We start from the raw sequence: 18659 nt of genomic DNA, 5'->3' as shown, positions 1-18659 counted from the left end.
GTAATGGGAATGAACAGGCATTCTCTCTTGGCAGTCCCAGCTCAGCAGGGCAGCAATTAAACCACTGTATTCATGATAGATTTTGGGGGCCAGAATATAAAAATGTACAAGTCTATAGATGAGCACAAGTAATAACTCAATCCTCTGCCTTTGGATAATACTCAAATATTAGGGGCTTTCCTTTGATAGTTAAAAGGCCCAAACTAAAACCCTTTATCAGTCTTGACTTACACTGCATCTCTTTTATAGGGAAAATGTCCTTTAGCATTGCAGCATTCTCCATCCCTGTGAATCATTACAGCTACAACAAAGTAAGACTTGCTGCCTCAACTGCATAAAATTTGTGGAGGCATTCAAATTGTTAGATTAGGATGCAAGCAAAAAATCACAAGCCTGACCCATTCTGTGTCTTTCATTTATTCCAAATAACATAAAGCTGTTCTAATGCCAGCACTGCATATGTTGTGACCATACTTTATTTTGTATTTTGGTTATGGACATCCTTCAAACAATCTTTTAGAAATACAGAGAATTTGTCGAAAGTAAGGAATATGCAAGTGAGGTACAGAGTATCTCTGGATTCTGCAACCTGTCAGTATAACAAGTATATTTGTGCATTATTATAAGTTACATCAAGTAGCCATTTTATATATAAAGCGTAAGATTTCTTTCTCCCACCTTGACAAGACAAAAATATACACAAAACATAAAATGTACTGTCGAATTCTCAACATGAGATTTTCTGCTCTAGATAAGGCTAAACAGTAAAGCTGAGCATAAGTGACCTTGATCCCTTCAACTCCATAAGGTTCAGAAATGGGTCTTTTCCACCCAGCTAAAAAAGTGTCCTTTTAATCTATTTTGCAGTAGAAAAAATATTTTCAAAGGATTTTTTTATTACAACATTGGCTCTGAAGCAGCTGTGTAAAAAAAGCTTGCAGTGCAATGATCCATTAAAAAATAAGGGTTAACCAACTGTCAATAGTGGCAACAGATCCTTGGCATGTTGGATCTAAAGGAATGTGTTGCACTGTATAAGGTATCACTAACCAATTTAATAAATGATCACATTATTTTGTATTTTAAAAGGGGAATTTGTAATCACATCATGGGTCATCATATGCTGTTCCACAAATTGCTTGGTCACTATTTTTCTTCAAATTACTACAAAATCTATTTGTTCTCATTTAAAAAAAAAATCAATCATTTTAGTCTATTTTCTAGAAGACTTTAAAATGGTAAAAAGTGGTCATTATGTCACAAAAGGGATACTTGTTGCTTCTGTAACAACTCAGAACCAAAGAGAAGATTTCCAAGACTGCACAAACATAAAAGTCACAGAGTTATCTTTACCTGAAATTAAGATGATTCACATGACTTTATTTTTGAATATTCAACTTTTATAGCTGTTTATTTTTTTCACAAAAGCTTTGTTTCTTTCATGTACTCATACATTCTCTGCAAAATAATAGGGTGGAGGAATGAGGAGATTTCAAGGACTGAACATTATGATTTAAATTCAAGGCACATACATGATACACCAAAAGGGTGCAAGCTAATGAACTTTGGTTCCTTGCACTATGGAAAATTTGGAACATAAAAAAGGTTAAACCAAAATATTTTGACACAGTAATTTGCACAAACATGTTCTGACATCTGTATTACAAAAGTAGTAATTGATTTTAATACATTTTTAAGCATTCTTCCTCTAGGCATTTTCTTAATAAAAAAGGATTCTGGATTTCTGTTACTATTCCGTTCACCATAGTGTGATGTCTGTTTACCAGTATTGCTTATTCTCAAAACTGGCTCAGTTTCAGAACTGTCTGTTTCTAAGTGGAAGATGCAAAGAATGAACATCGTAGTGGGGTCAGCGTTATGTGAATTAATCAAATTAAATTAATTAAATGCATAATCATCATAAATTTAAGTGAATTTCCAACTCCTAAGCTTTCATTATCAATATACCCAAGATAATTTACCTACCAACACTGACAGAAATTGGACAAAATACTGTTATCATTCAGACATTGTATAGAATACTGTTGATGCAGTGCTCTTAATATTAAAATGAAGTCACAGTTCTTCAGCTAACAAGCTGTCCTTTTCGTCAACTAAACAAGATATTGTGGCACAGAGCCCCAAGTGTTGGAGGTCTGGTCGTGACACCACGGAATGGTACATGATTGAGTTTGTGCTTATGCATGGCGAGTTCCTGACCTCCACTCCTGATGGTGGAGTTTATACCCTCTCTTCAGGCTGCCAACTCAGCCGAGCTGGCAGGAGACAGGGGACTTAGGAAATAAGTCATATTTCTTGGGGCATGGAAGGCACAGGGAGACAGACAGAGATGGAAGGAAGAAATAAACACCCCGAGTATTGAATAGGAAAGTTTTTAGTTGCAAAGTGGCCAATCTGAATGGGTAAAATTTGTTTGGTACGACAGCAATGCACTTCTGTTAAAGATGGCATCTGCACACTAAACTAAGAAATGACACCATGTTTTTTAAACCATAATATAAATAAAGAGTTAAACAACTGTTCCAACAATTAATTGGACACCTGATTACTAAAAAATAATTGGATGCCCCAGTTATAGCCCATTCATCTGTACAATGAGTACAAAATGTAACAAATGGCTTTCATTCAGAACCATTGAAATGATACAGCACAGACGGGGTCCATGTGGCCCACCTTGCCTCTGTCGACCCAAGGAAACCCTGCAGTCCCATCTTCCTGCATACAGCTCATAGCCTTGCAACTTACAGCATTTAATGTACAGATGCAGTTACTTTTCAAAAGAGTTTAGGATCTCTGCCTCCACCACCAACTCAGGCAGCAAATATTTCCCACCATCTGTATAAAATCTTTTCCTCACATCCACTCTAATCCTTCTGCCACTGAGCTTGAATCTATGACACCTCATTTTTGAATGGAGATGTAGATGCTTCATATTACCTGTGAGAACTCTAATGTAATGCTGATCAATTCATGAGATGTTATGACACACTTATTCTTCCTGGATGATTAGCTTCATATGTACTGAATTGGTGAGTGAGTTGCCCTCCTAATGCTTCAGTTACCATGACTTGGTAGCGCTGGGCCATAATCCTATTAACTAAAATGTCTCTGAAAACTTTTTGTCTCAAAAGCAAATAAATTTTGACAAGTCAACAATAATAAATATGCATCTTTTGAATTACTTAGTTTTTTGTTGTTTGAGAATATCCTTCAACAAATGTGCTATAACTATAAGATGACACTGCAACAAATTCTACATCTATTCTGACCTCATTATTATGAAACTATCATACTTTTCAAATGTATTAAATATTGACTATCATAGATTTTGAATTGAATAAATTTAATTGACCTAATTGTTGGAGGAATCCTAATCACGGCACTGAATAAAAAGAAAGATCAGAGCTTAACTGGAGTGTTGAGAAGACTCTATGAAAAACCAATCAAATTAGACTGTTCATCTGTTATACTGAAAATAGCGAACACCCAATTGAAGTATCAGGCTTATCTTCTGAAATAGGTCATTAGATGTGTGGTGTGGTTTTCAGTCCTGAAGACCAACTTCTATCTGAGCTGAGTTAGTTGGTCACGGCTAATTAATAAGGTGCTAAAACTGGTCACAAACGGCTACTGATTGGGTTGGGTAATGGGGATAAGAGAACAGAAAATCATCGATAGATTCCACTCCTGACTGCAATGCAATGCTCTCCTGGCTGGAAGGTAGATGGATTTTGGGTTTGAGTGGATTATCCTCCGAAACTGCTAGCTTGCAGTCAAGTTTAGGCTCACAAATCAATCTGGCCATACTGAGGGACAAAGTACCAATGAAAGGGGAGTCAATGCTACAATGAGGGACAAATAGTATTAAGACAGAAAAGTGAGAAACATGGTGGAGGGATGGCCTGGGCAGATCAGACCGACTGTCAGAATGTGTTAGTTTTTAAATTAGGTGCCAGTGTAACTGTTCAGAAGATGTTTTAAACCCCAACTGTGAAACTACATCATTAAATGCCGCCATATTTTTTTTAAAAATCATTTATGAACATAGGCCTTGATTGTACAGCAACAACTATACAGCTTACTTAATCTCTTTTTTTAAATCACTTGACTGCATTACAAAATTGTTGCTACTTATTTTTTTTATAATAAAAAAGATAGCAATTTTTTTACACTGTATAAATTACACAGTAGGCAGACACAATCCGTCTGGACAATATTTCACAAATATATTCTAGAAAGTCCTATAACTGCAGGGTCTTTATTATGCACGGTCATGTATGACATTGCTCCAAATCTGGTGCACCACCAGTACAGTATCTGCTGTTGCTTCTGGTGTGGCAGTCTGTAAAGTTAATTGCTCCATTTGGAGGGTATATTGACTGCAGTCTAAAATCCTCTTTGAGCATTTGTTCATTGTTTAATGAGACTATGTGAAAACTGGTCTCAGTCATTTCAAGGATTGTGTTGTCCTTTTTTGTGCCAGCCTCACAGTAGTCATCTTTCCTCCTCCCTCTATTGTACTTCCATGAGTGCGAATCGTATTTGCCCTTTTTGTGCATGTGCCAGCAGAAGACACTGAGCAGGGCTACCAGCACGATGATCACAGCTCCCCCAATGAGGCCTGCCAACAGTAAAGGGGAGCTCAGGTCCTGCTGGGCCGCCTGCTCAGGACTGGAGGCCATGTTCGTGTTAAAAGATGACGACTTTGTGGTGGCTTCCAAACAAACCGTGTCATCCTCCGGTTGCAAATTATTTGAGGCATCCAGCAGGACCATGCAAATCCTGTAGGTCGATTTCGGCTCCAGATTTAGCAAGCTTAGTTGCTCCGTATTTCCACTGACTATCCTTTCGTGCACAATGCCACCGACTAAACTGTGGCCCAGTTTCACCCAGGTGATTCTGTATTTGGTCACTGTGAAGATGGCCAGCCAACTGATTTGAATGCATGTGTCATTCACGAACTGGACAGTTAGTTGCAATTGTCCAACAGGCAAAGGGTCTGTGAATTCTTTGTCTCCGGGAGGCACGAGAGCGGTTGACCCCGGTGAAAAGGGAAGAATGGAAATGTTGGCATCAGTGTAGGTCATGGGAATGACAGTCACCACAGCAGATGGCAAGGGGGCAGGAGGGATGGGTGTGGCGTGGGGAGCGGGTGTGATAGTCGGGCAGGATACCAGGTTGATATTCAGATCTCTTATAGCCATTCCTCTGACCTTTTCTGGACCCTGACACATTAGCCCACGCACATTTATAGAAAACGAAAGTGACTGCAGCCATTTGGTCACCCATTTTATGTTGCAGTCGCAATACCAGGGATTATTCCTCAAAAGAATCTGTTTCAAACTGGTCATGCCATCAAAAACTCCTCTCACCAGCATTCGCAGCTGGTTGTTGGAGAGATCCAGTTTCTCAAGCCGTTTCAGTTGTGGGAAGGCAGTGACCGGAATTTGATTGATTTGGTTCTCCTGCAAATTCAGTTTCACCAAGTGACCACCCGGAAGGTTTGGTGGGGGCACAGTGAGAGAATTCCTCACCAGTGAGAGTTCAGTTAACTTGACCAGCTGCTCCAGGGCTCCCTCAGCAATCCCACCGTCAGTCAGGAGGTTCCCGTCTAAGACTAGGCGCTGAAGATGGGTCAGATTCTGAAAGGCCAGCTCCGGCACCATGGAGATCCGGTTCTCGTCCAGCCGGAGCTCTTCCAATCCTAAGGGGAGCCCAATTGGCACACTGCTCAGGTGGTTCCTGGACAAGAACAGCAACTTGAGGTTGGTGGCTTCTCGAAAAGCGCCATCCTCAATGCCAACTGTTGAGATGGAGTTGTCATCCAGATGTAGCTTTTCGAGTTTCTGCAACTGGCCAATAGCTTCCCTGGAGACAGTCTGGATATTATTCTCCTGCAAGTGGAGCTCCTTCATGTTTTTTGGTAGGTTTACAGGGAACTCATCCAGCTCATTGCCGTACAAGTATACCGTTTGAACAGACTGCACGTTTCGCAAGTCAAGAGGAAATCCAGCATTGTTGATTACGTTGTTTTGGAGGTAGAGAATAGCGGCACCCTCTGGTATCCCAGCAGGCACTGATGTCAAGCCACGGTCATTACAGTAAACAAATTTCTTATCGCAACGACACTCCAAAGGACAAAAATCCGCCTCAGTTATTTGTGTGCACAGTCCCAAAAGAAATATAATCCATAACTGCAATAAAGTAATCCAGTCCACGAAACAGACTCTGGTCTGTGACATTCCCATCACTCTTAACAATTAAGGAATTCTAATTGTAAAACAGCAGGCGGTTAAAAAATCCACAATGCCAGAGGCAGCTCCTGTGAATGTAAAGCCAGTATTTGCTTCATCCAAACACTTGGGAGCAGAAACAGTACATGTGCTTGGTGAGAATAATCCTTGTGTGCGTTTTTGTTTTATGACTTAATAGTGGAAGCAGCAATTTGTAAACTACAGCCGAGACCTGCAAATTCTTCCATCTAAACCAGGACACTTGGTGGTGAGAACTAAAGCACATCACATTCTGCTTTCACTGGAGATTGGCAATTTGAAAGCGCACATATAAATGCAAAGACAGAGCCCAGCAGCTTTCGGTGGGTTTATTAAATCTGGAGTCTCTTCATCACACACTGCTGCTCCAAGTCAGAAAAGGGTGTCATCTCAGCTTGCCTTGTACATCTAGAATCCTATTCCATTAGATAAAAAAAAACACACACACAAGAAATAAATGAATAGTTCATTTGGATTCACGTACTCTCAGAACTGTATTTTTCAACCTAGAGCTGCCTCTGCTGGAAAAATCTATAGGCTGTCAGTATAACAGCCTTCAGCTTACTCCATGCCAGTTAATAAAACAAGACTATTAAAAAGCCAATTCAGAAGAGAGAATGGGGAACAAAAATACTCCCTGATTGACTAAAATTTAAGCAGCGGAGATGGGTAGTTAATATTAAGTGATGGATGTAAGCACCAGAATTTTTTTTTAAATTGTAATAATGTATAAAATTCAAACGATCATTTAAAAAAGAGAGATTACAACTACCTTTACGTTGCTGTCCGATTCGGCGACTCGCTCATCCTCTGCTTTTCTCTCTCCTTCACGATTTCCCTGGTTTGACGGACAATCTGGGGAGAGCAGTCCCAGTAGTTGCTGGGGGCTGACTTGTCCTGCTCTCGGTTTCTGTCATCACTGAAACGGCGTTCTCTGCTCAGTCCAGCGGCGGCGGGTTTTGCTTCAGCAGTGTGACCATGCTCTGGCTCTTTCCTTCTCCGCTGCCTGAAAAAGCACCCAGAGCCCCTCAAGTGTCGCCTCTGCCGGTGGGTTCTCTTCTAGAGACGGGAGGATTTATACGTTAGGTAAAGAAAGGAAGTAGAGAGAGAGAGAAAAAAAAACAGCCACTTTATCACTCTTTCTTGCGCTCCAGACTGAATTCCTGCTGCACGCAGTCATACGCCAGTAATGATGCGGCTGATCAGACTGTTTATCGCTAATGTAAGTCTTCCCTTTCACTCTTAAAACCCCTGGGAGATGTTTACAGTAATGAATTCAGCTGACAGCGATCTCTCTCTCTCAGACCCTCCCATCTCTCTCTCTCTCTCCAATTCTGTCCTGGGCAGGAGGTGAAATGCAGGAGCGCCCCCCCCCCCCCCCCCAACACGTCTCTGCCCACTCCTTCCTTGGACCAACTCCCGATAAAGCAGCCACCGTGGCTGGTATTTTCATTTCATCTGCACTCCCCTCCCCTCTCCACACCCAAATTTCATCGGCCAAGAGGTAAGGGTGAAAGCCCCCCTCCCCATTTGCCCTGTGGGTATTTTTTTTCTCTCCCTGACCTTCAGACGCCTCGGAAATGTAGTGGGCTCGACACCATTCAAATGGCTGATGGGAACTGTTTAAAAAATCGAGTTTTACTGTTCAATTTAAAGAAAAAAAAAATTCCCAAAAAAAAAACAAACTTGATAAGCTTTCACAACAGTCACCTAAAATCTCAGCTGGCAGCAAATTAAAGTATTAAACTGTTGGGGGTGGGGGGCAGAAAAGAAGTTAACTCAGAATTATACAATTCTGATTATCATTCGACAGAGAGTTGGGGGGAGTCGCTGTGAGGGATTCTAATAGTAGTTACTCACAAGCTTTTGCAGAAACAATCAGTTTTGTGGTCCAACTAACCGTTTCGCTGTCTCTTTTTTGTTTCAAAATAATAAATTGGACTTGGCCAGCTAACATTTGCTGTACTGTCCGTGGCCCGGAAAAGGACTCGCACTTTTAAACCAGCAGAAAGATAAATAAGTCGTCCACCTCCGCCGGCCTTTTTCTTCGTCCGGAACCCTGCGGGTGGAGACAGTGTTTTCAGATGTTCCAATGCTAGAGTGACCATTCTGCAGGCGCTGGGGGGGGGGGGGTGGTGAACGGGGAGAATTTTTATTATTGCCTACGCTGGATCTGAAAGCAAAACGATTCGAATATTTAAAATCCTTGCCAGCAAAGGGGAGAGACCCATTCCTGGGAGCTACCGAGTCGGTTCGCGTGGTTATTGTATCATTGATCGTACGATTTGCTGCAACTTATTAAAAAAAAACTAACGGCTTGACTCCGAACTCACAAAGCCTCGGCTTAAGATCCCGGTGACTGGAAAATATCCCCTCTTCACCCCCCCAAAAGTAAAAGGTGAACGGCACATGAATTCGCCCCCTTATTCTGGGTGCGTTTGTTTTTTTTTGTGTGCGCGCTCTGGGAACCCATCAAGTGCGACCCAGCTAACAATACAATGCAGTTTATATTTTGTTGTTAACTCCTTTTCAGGTCAGGTAGGGTTAACCCCGTGCACACTGTTGACAAGTGCTGGAGGCGAGTTGCTTGCTTTGCCTGCGGTAGCGAGAGCAGGAGCAGATGCAGCAGGTTCTAGCGAGGTGGCACTGTAACCCAAGGAGAATTACTGTGCAGCGAAGGCGAGACACTGCAAACTGCAGCTGTCGTAATGATTTGAATCTCACCATCCAACCAGAAACATAAAAAGATACATTGACACGCTGTACGGGGGGGGGGGGGGAGGTGTAGAGAGAGAGAAATAAGGCGCTTTGAAATACGAGTGCACAATAGCAGGGACAAACACCGAGAGTGGTTGTGTGAGAGGGACAAACTGCATGCAGGGGAGAGGGCGGCATTGAACGGGCGCACATCTCGTCAGTGGATATTGACTGTCTTTTTTTTAAACAAAAAACATAATTACATAAAGGTGTGAGCAATGCTTAAGTGCGTTTTGCCATGCAGTGGCATTTGACGCTCGATGTCACATTGCTCGCTGTAGGGTTCTCTTTTGGTTAGCCAGCGTTCCGTTTACCAGGAAGCGCCCCACTTCAGAATCGAGGCACAGAGTGAGAGGGCCATGTCAGAGATTATGTGAGCCCCTGTTTTTAAGTGGAGTTTTTATTTTACGGGGGTGAATTGCCGAAGTTTGATTAGGGCAGAAGGCTCTGGGGGGAAATGTATGTTTTTCCCCTTTCCCCAGGGTTACTCGCCCAGCCAGCCTCTGACCTGACCGACTGTCACTGTCAGTGAGTTCCCTCCCCGGCGCCAGGCTAACCGGGGGCTTGGGAAGTCGAGTGAGTTAACACCCGAATAGGCGCCTCTCAAAACCGACGAAGCTCATTCGTGTTGCAAAACAAAAGAAGTTTATTTTTTAAAAAAAAAATGCTTGTTTCTTCTTCGTGGACATTTCAAGGATGATTGGTTTCTGAATTAGAAAGGAGGTGGGGGAATTCAAGTCACTATTAATCGGTTTCAAGCTTGCTCTGTTACAAACCACGTACAATAATCTGTATGTGGGTCATGTCGAATGACTTCTGTCAGACTGGTAATATGCCATCCTCTACGTGTAGAAAGGTAATTTAGGACAGGAGGAGCAAACAGACATTGATCAGAGAAGGAAATTAAAAACAAATTGCTGGGGCAACTCAGCAGGTCTGGCAGCACTTGTGGAGAGGTAGCAGAGTTAATGTTTCAAGTCCAGTGACCCTTCTTCAGAACTGATTGTCACTAGGAAAAGGTGAAAGTGGAATAGGTAGGTGGGAGAAGTAATCGATAGATGGAGATGGAGCCCAGAGAGAGAAGGAACAAGAAAGAAATTCAGAAATTGCTGTAAAAGCTCTGCAAGTCTGGCAGCAACTATAACGTTTCCGGTTCTGAGGAAAGGTCACTCACCTTGAAACGTTAACTCCGATTTCTCTCCACAGACGCTGCCAGACAAGCAAGGCCTAACAATGAAAAGCGCAAATGCAGAGTGACTACAGTAAGAGTCTGAGAAGATGTGTGAAATGAAGATGCTGTGGTGATTAATCAGAACTGGAGCAAGAGCTCATTCAAGGCTGAACAGTAAACAATGGAATATACCAGTTAAGGATGTTGTTGCTGGTGAAATTGTTCCATTTCTAGGGAACTTTGTAACTATGTCCTTTGCTGAGCACTTAAAAGAAAACAAAGAACTGCTGAAAATCAGAAACATCAACAAAAATTGCTGGAGAAACTCAGCAGGTCTAGCAGCATCTGTGGAGTGAAGCAAAGTTAACATTTCAGGACCAGTAACTGTTCTTCAGAGCTGACCTTTACCTATTCCTTTGTCCAACTCTTGTTCTTTCTTAATAAAAATGGGGGAAAAAAACCTGCAGGTGCTGTAAATCAGAACCAAAAACCGAAATTGCTGGAAAAGCTCTGCAAGTCTGGCAGCAACTATAACGTTTCCGGTTCTGAGGAAAGGTCACTCACCTTGAAACGTTAACTCCGATTTCTCTCCACAGACGCTGCCAGACTTGCAGAGCTTTTCCAGCAATTTCGGTTTTTGGTTCTGATTTACAGCACCTGCAGGTTTTTTTCCCCCATTTTTATTAAGAAAGAACAAGAGTTGGACAAAGGAATAGGTAAAGGTCAGCTCTGAAGAACAGTTACTGGTCCTGAAATGTTAACTTTGCTTCACTCCACAGATGCTGCTAGACCTGCTGAGTTTCTCCAGCAATTTTTGTTGATGTTTCTGATTTTCAGCAGTTCTTTGTTTTCTTTTAAGTGCTCAGCAAAGGACATAGTTACAAAGTTCCCTAGAAATGGAACAATTTCACCAGCAACAACATCCTTAACTGGTATATTCCATTGTTTACTGTTCAGCCTTGAATGAGCTCTTGCTCCAGTTCTGATTAATCACCACAGCATCTTCATTTCACACATCTTCTCAGACTCTTACTGTAGTCACTCTGCATTTGCGCTTTTCATTGTTAGGCCTTGCTTTGTCTCCTCACAATGTGCCCATCTTTCACAAGCCCACTGTTTCACCCTGACCAACAGGTGCTCAAAAATCACTCAATTCACATGCTCCTTCCTGACAGGAATAGCCAGTACCTGGGACTACACATCTTTCAGAAATCGAGCCCATCTGAAGATCAGATGACAAGCATCATGGGCATGTTGCCTAATAAGAGCATGGCATTTTGAATGGTTTTAAACAATTTTTCACTCCTTTAATGTCTAGCATATGGCATAAAAAATGTTTCTGCAGTACCTTGCAAAACAGCAGTTCATCACACATTGTGTTATAGCCAATATAGTATAACACTTTTGAAGTGTTTTCATTGTTGTAATGAAGGAAGTGTATGAGCTAATTTGTACACAGCCAGCTCCTACAAACAGGAACTCATTCATAATTGTGATTTAATTATTTATTTGGAGGGCTAAATATTGTCTAATGCATTGCCTAATTCAAATGATAGTACGATACTCCCTCAGTACTGTACTATATTGTCAGTGCTGACTTTTCTGTTTAAGATCTGGAATGAGACTTCAACTTGCAACTCTGACTTGGGGGAGCAAGAGAGCTACAAATGGAGCCACGGTTACCATTACAAGTTGCTGCTGCTTTCAGAAACTAACCATCTGTCTCTGCTTACTCATGTCACTAAGTGCTAACACTTGTCCCTTTTTTTCTGTTTGTATTTCAGTTTCAGGACCCCAAACAGTCTTCAAGAAGCAGAAGACAGTGAGAACAAAAGCCGCATTACACAGAAGGAGCTGCCTCCCTATCTGACAAACTTCCCTCAGAGATTGGCACCACCTATTTAAATAATTTAACAAAATCAAATTCATATAGCACGTTTTATGATTAATGCTTTATGACCAATTCGATAATTCTTTAAGTGTAGTCACTGTCATAACGTAAAAAGATAGCTGGTGATTTGCACACTGCCAAGTCCAATGAATAACACTGAAAATGACAAAATAAGCCTCCTTTAAATATTGGGCATGTTCCTTTCACATGGAAACAGACCCTTCGGTCCAATCAACCCATGCCGAACATAATCCCAAACTGAACTAGTCCCACCTGCCTGCTGTTGGCCCATATCCTTCCAAACATTTCTTATTCATCTACTGATCCGGATGTTAATGTTGTAACTGTACCCAGGTCCACTACTTCTTCTGGAAGTTCGTTGTATATACAAACTACTCTGCGTGAAAAAGTTGCCCCTCATGTCTTTTTTAAATCTTTCTCCCCTCACCTTAAAAATATAATGGGAACATTTCTGTCCACAGAAATGGGCACAACAGTTTCAGTTTAACATCTCAGTCAAAAGATGCTACCACAAGAGGATGGCACTCCCTCAGTAATGAGCTGATATATTAATCTGGATTTAGAGAAGTTTCTTGAGTGGGACGTGAACCCATGGCCTTCCGACTTAGATAGGAATGCTACCATTGAGCATGGCTCATGTATTTAGAGGGTGGAATAGACAGCTAGGAATTTGGATAAGCATTCAACAAAAGTGTGTGGGTGGGTAGGTAGTTAGGCAGCAGGATCAGATGTGAGGACAGCTATTACTGGAATGTATATATGAAAATTTCAATAATAATCTTTTGGAATCACTTGAACCCCCACTAATAGAATTATAGAATATTTATAGTGTAGAGGTCACCATTCAGCCTGCTGAGTCCATGCTCATTCTATGAAAGAGCAATTCACTGAATGCTCTTTCTTGTATTTCCTGCTAATTCCTTCTTTCCACTTTATAATCTAATTCTCTTTGAATGTCTTAATTGTCCTTCCATTTTTCCCCATGTCGTTATTGCTCGTTTGACCACAAATTTAAACTGGCTTTCAATACTTCCACCAAAGAGATTAATTTCACTCTTTCTGTTTGGGTCCCTCATGATTTTGGAACCTTGGTCAAATTTCTTTTCAAACTCTTTCAAGGAGGGGAGCCCCAAATTCTCCTAATACTTAACATAGCTGAACTTCCTCAAAACCTGAAATCTTTCTGCAAGACCCTCTCTTCCCTAAATTTTGGAACTCAGAACCGGACACAGTAGTTCAGTTGAATCTGACCAGTATTTGACGCAAGCTTCACATAACTTCGCACAACTTCAGGTTATAGTCCAATAGGTTTATTTGGAAGCAGTGCCTTCCGGACCACTGCGATGAAGGAGCAGTGCTCCGAAAACTAGTGCTTCCAAATAAATATAACCTGGTGTTGTGTGATTTTTTAAAACACTTTGTACACCCCAGTCCAACACCGGCATTTCCAAATCATAACATAACTTCCTTCTTTTGTATTCCATTCACCTATTAATTAAGTCCAGGATGGTGTGTGCTTTATTCATTACATTCAGAACCCATCTTGCCACCTTCAGTGATTTACTCACATTCACACCTTGTACTCTTACATCCACTTTAGAATTGTACCCTTGATTATATTTTGTCTTTCTACCTTCTTCCTGCCAAAATGAATAACTCAACTTTCACTGCTATCATTTCATCTGCCACAATACCGCCCAATTCTGCCAACCTGACAATGGCCTTTTGAACTTTCATGCTATTTTTACAGAGTTTATAATACTTCTATGTTTTGTAATATGTATAATGTTAAAGAAAATATCATGAGCTTACCTTGATCTATTAACCTTACAATAAATCATATGATGAGAAAGCTGAAACCTCACTTTAAACACTGTCAGAGGTCAAATGAAAATTGTATCAAAGCAAGCATTAATTAGGTAAAAAATCTTCAGCCACTGTCACTTCAGCCGAACGTCAACAATTTTCATTTCAGATGCAAAGATGTCCATCTTGGAATAGATTGGAAAAGGGGAAAGCACAGGAGAATGGGATGGGTGGAGTGACAGGAACTGAGTTGTCATTAAAAGCTCACTCAATGAGATCTTATAGATGGGCTTTCGAAAACATGGTGAGGGAGTAGAAGAATTTAAGGTTGCTGTGGGTACGGATATGGCAGTAGAAGATGATGACTGCTGGTGCAGCAGGATGCAGTTGAATGCAATGACATTTAGAACAACACGTAAATTGCAACATTTTAAGATTTGCAAAGTGCTACATTTTGATATCTACTGAATGTAGCTATGTCTTTATTGCGTGATGGATAATATATTTTAACACCTACAAGTTAAGCTCCAACATCTCAATATCATAATAATCAGGTATTCTAAAGCCTATTTTCACAAGAACAAATGTCTGAGCAATTTGCAACTTTCAGAATCAATGCTGTCAGATGTTTTCTCAGGTCAACCATTTAACTCCCTGAAACACAATTTGGTTTGGAGCTTGAAGCTAAATGGAATGGATTGCTGTCTGTTTCATTTTAATTGTATTGTTTATATTGCTCATTCTTTATATGTTGTTCGTCTTGTACTCAGGTTTCACATTTCCTTTTATATTTCTAGTCTGGACATCAGTCCAGCTGCTACTTTTCTAAATGTCACTAAAGCTGCATGAATTTCAAAACAGTGGTTGGAGCTATTGTTTATGGTATAATCAGTGTGTATTTCATGATTACAATATCTGTCTGGAGACAGCAAATTCCTTTTATATACCCTCACCAAAGTCAAGGATGAAGCAATTTCTAACTTAGAGTGGTCTGATATTATACCAAATTGGCAAGATTCAGACCATGCAATTACACAGTGCAAATTTCAACATGCAAACATAAGGCATTTATATAAAATTTCTTTGTCTGGGGCTTAAATCAGTTTAAAATTGACTAACCTCTCTATTGAAATAGTGAACAAAGGGATTTGCAAGAATGTGTTAAAATTCGTAAGCTAATATTCACATGGCATAATTTCAATGTCTTAAATACTCATTTATCAAACAGCTCATTTTACTTTGTGACTACTATGGTTGTACATGAATTAGCAATAACCTCTGTGGAAAAAAAATTGATACTATTACTTTTTCATTATAATTCTGTTTCCAATATTTAAAGTTTAATTTGCCTTGCAGCATGTGAAGGATTCGCAGATGAACTTTCTTACAGCATGCCTCTAATTAAATGCATTACTATGTGAATAATGAAAAAAAAATGTAGTGATCTACGACAGCATTGGTCACAGTTAGTCAGGGGGTATGCTGTTTTATTCAGGCACACAGTAGACCCAAGAGGACGTAATCCATTCAATTTGAGAGGTGGCCTCTGTGCAACAAGGTTAAATATCTCAATGTCCCCCCAGAGGGCAGATTCCCCTCAACAATTTACCTCTCACCATCCATCATAATGGGACGTTTTGTCATCATACCTCTTATTCACTGTTTCATTTGGTTTATCTCCTTGTGTAATGCAACATTTTCTGGTTTCCTTGACACAGTTTCTCTCTCAAGATCTCGTCCTTCATTATCTATTTAGCATTTTCTCTCTTACTTGGTTTATGTCACATAGATTTGATATCTACACAGGTAGAAAATTAGGCCTATTCCAATCTGTATTCTGTCTGCAGTTCATTTGTTTTCTCTCTCTATGCTTTTATTTCTACATCTGTTTTAAAAAATCCTTCTTTCTCTGAAAATAGGTCACTCTCTCCGCAATTCTTCCTCTTTCCAGTGTTCCTTTCCCTCTTTCAACCTTTCCTTGGGTGTATCTTTCTAATCCTCGTCATCCTTAACCTCTACCTGTCGCTAGATTTCTGCTATTTTCAATCCCTCCCTCACAATATCTCTGCTGCTCGAGTGCAATTGAATTACAAATAAGAGAAAATTCTGTCATGCCTCCGCCTCTTACATTTCACTGAATGTGTCCATTTTCAGTCTGCCTACTCACTGTCCTCATCTAGAATGTATATGGTTAGATACTTGTCCAAATGGACTGGACCTTTGCTCTTGCGCATATAAGGAATACTACTGGTTCCATGTAAATATGAACAAGTTCCTTTGTGTGTCCAGTGGCTCCTCAGGAGTTGTAATACTCTTCAACACAGGTTGTATAGAACAGGTTGTCACCATTTTGACCACCATGCCTGTGCCAACTGTTTCAAAGTGTCATTCATTTAATCCCATTCCTAAATTCTTCACCCAGCATCTTAATAAATACTTAACTACATCACTTTCATAATATTTACTGATTCTATTGCAGCTTTTGGTCAATAATTTGTTGTTCTAACAAAGGTCTCTGAAAAATATATCACTTACCTTTTCACTTTTTTATTTCACAGACATAATATATGGTCACAGTCTACGATGTGGAGTGGCAGTGTAAGATTTGCTAGACTGTATAACAGTGTGTCAGTAGCCCCAGGTTATAGCTAAGTCCAAGTTTTGTCTTAGTGTTGCTAAGTTTTGAATTTAAGGCACGCAATAAGCTCCATGGGTAGATGTCATGCTTCATGTTGGAATGTGAAGATATTTCTAAAGCTATTATAGAAAGCCTTAAATTGGGGTGGGGGGGGGGGGGTTGCAAATGTTTTATGTAATATCATTGATGTATAACGAAAGGGCAAAATAATCAATTAGAAGGGTGAAAAGAACAGATCCCTAACCAATGAAGTGGAAGAAAATCGATAAAAGTGTAGATGACAGATATGATGCACAGGAAAGTTTTAATTATAACATTTATTCAATATGAATTAGAAACAGCAAGGCCAAAACTCTCACTGAAATAAAGCACAAGGAGATTTATGTTATTATATCTAATAAATGATACTGATATGATTCTGCTGTTTGTAGCAATGCGCACATGGAGTAATAGATAAAAAGGCTTATAAAACTTTTAATTTTTGCCAAATGGATGGTGTTTATCCAAGTTGCTTGGTGTTATGTAAGCAAAATAACTCAGTCAATAGCAAATTAAATATGGAAAGAAGTTCACATCACCACTTCAGCTGGCTACATCCTGGTCATCTGCGACAAGCTGTAAAAATATTAGGTTTGAACAAAAAAGTTGTGTTTGTCAGCGAGTGTCGTGAAAATCTAGGAAAAGGTCACCCAGTGAGAGAATGTCTGGAACAGTGGAATAGTAACGCTGAGGAAATGATGATCCTTTCAACATCCTTCCCAAGGTCACAAAAAAGTCTACTTGAGCCACTAAATCCAAGTGACTGAGTATGAACTCACTGAGATATTGATCTCACAGTGGAGTCACTTTACTGTTGTTTCAGAACAGCTGAACAATAAAACTGGAATTCCAAAAGAAAATCGCTAGGTACAGTTTTATCAAAGAAGATTTGAGAAAATATTGATATGCTTTGGAATAGCAGAACAGAGAATAACAGGGCAGCAGTCACCACAGCAAAACTGTCAGCTGATTTTCACTCCACATGTGACTCAGGGATCACACGTGGGTCCCAGTCTTGCCACAGGTTTTGTTTCTTTCTATTTTGAGGATTTCAAAGACTGACCATTTCTGCTGGTTGTCCAGAGGGAAGTTGGCATTATCCCCACAGAGAAATCAGTTAAAAATGTTGATTTTATGCTGTTTGCTCAGTGCTTTCGGACAGACAGTCTTCAGTCACACAGAGAAATCAGCAGAATGCCATGAGATATTCTAGGCCTTTTTTTAAAGTGATATCTATTAGTGGATATGCAATATATAATTCATCTGCCAAAGGGCAGGCTAATCATTTTCTACTAAAAAATGTAAGAGTGCAGAAGGAATAATTGCAGGTGGCACTCTGCTTTTGGCTTCTGCACACCAAAACTAAGGATGAGGAAGAAGCTAAAAGTCAGTCATATCACTGTCTTCTTGTTGAACCCGATTATGTATGGATATTGCTAGGGCAGAGTAGGACTTATCTATATCTAATCTGTTTCCTTCACAAGTGTATAGTCTGTTGACTTGCCAGACGTGTGTGTTTGTGTCTGTGTGTAGTTGAAGTGCCTGTGCTCACATATAAAGAAAAACCACTTACTAAGGAACTGACAATGTGACAGGAAATTTGTACAAGCAGTTTATTTGTTCACGCTTGTTCAGATTTCCTTGGATGGTTGTAGAAGCCTACACTGATTTATGGCTAACTTCTTCAAGGCCTGGGAAATATTTGCAGGCTCACAGAAACACTGCCCATACAATTTTCCTACCACACCGATAACTATTGAACTCTACCCCAACAAGTCGCATTGACGCGTGTGATACAATGAGTAATTAGGATTTTTTAAAAAGCAAATCGAGGCAGATTTATGGCATAATAACTGTGTACGATTTGTACTAGTACAAAAATGTCTTTCTTTCCGGGTAGTGCTTCTATAACGCAATGGTTGCGTTCTTGTGCAACCCCATATTATAGAAAAATCACACTTTAGAAACAGTGCTTAAAATGTTGGCAAAGTAATTGTGTTACAGTCAACATACATTTTAAAAGTTTGCACTTTGGAAACATTG

General features: G+C 40.2%; 1 protein-coding gene across 2 annotated transcripts in view; it reads right to left on the bottom strand.

Annotated features, from left to right (window-relative positions):
* Positions 1-397: 397 nt before the first annotated feature.
* Positions 398-18659, bottom strand: part of LOC122553420 (leucine-rich repeat transmembrane protein FLRT2) — a 58853-nt gene continuing 40591 nt past the window's right edge. For both annotated transcript variants that reach the window (XM_043697158.2, XM_043697159.2), the window contains exons 2-3: positions 7066-7352; positions 398-6709 (exon numbers count right to left, since the gene is read on the bottom strand). In XM_043697158.2, coding sequence (XP_043553093.1) covers positions 4293-6269 — 1977 coding nt within the window. In that variant the 5' untranslated portion in view covers positions 6270-6709; positions 7066-7352 and the 3' untranslated portion in view covers positions 398-4292. The remainder of the gene's footprint in view (positions 6710-7065; positions 7353-18659) is intronic.

This window comes from Chiloscyllium plagiosum, unplaced genomic scaffold (genome assembly GCF_037043375.1).
Source record: "Chiloscyllium plagiosum isolate Xiang-an unplaced genomic scaffold, Cpla_swu_hap1 HiC_scaffold_8, whole genome shotgun sequence".
NCBI classification, from domain to species: Eukaryota; Metazoa; Chordata; class Chondrichthyes; order Orectolobiformes; family Hemiscylliidae; genus Chiloscyllium; species Chiloscyllium plagiosum.
This window is presented reverse-complemented; position numbering and strand designations above follow the sequence as displayed.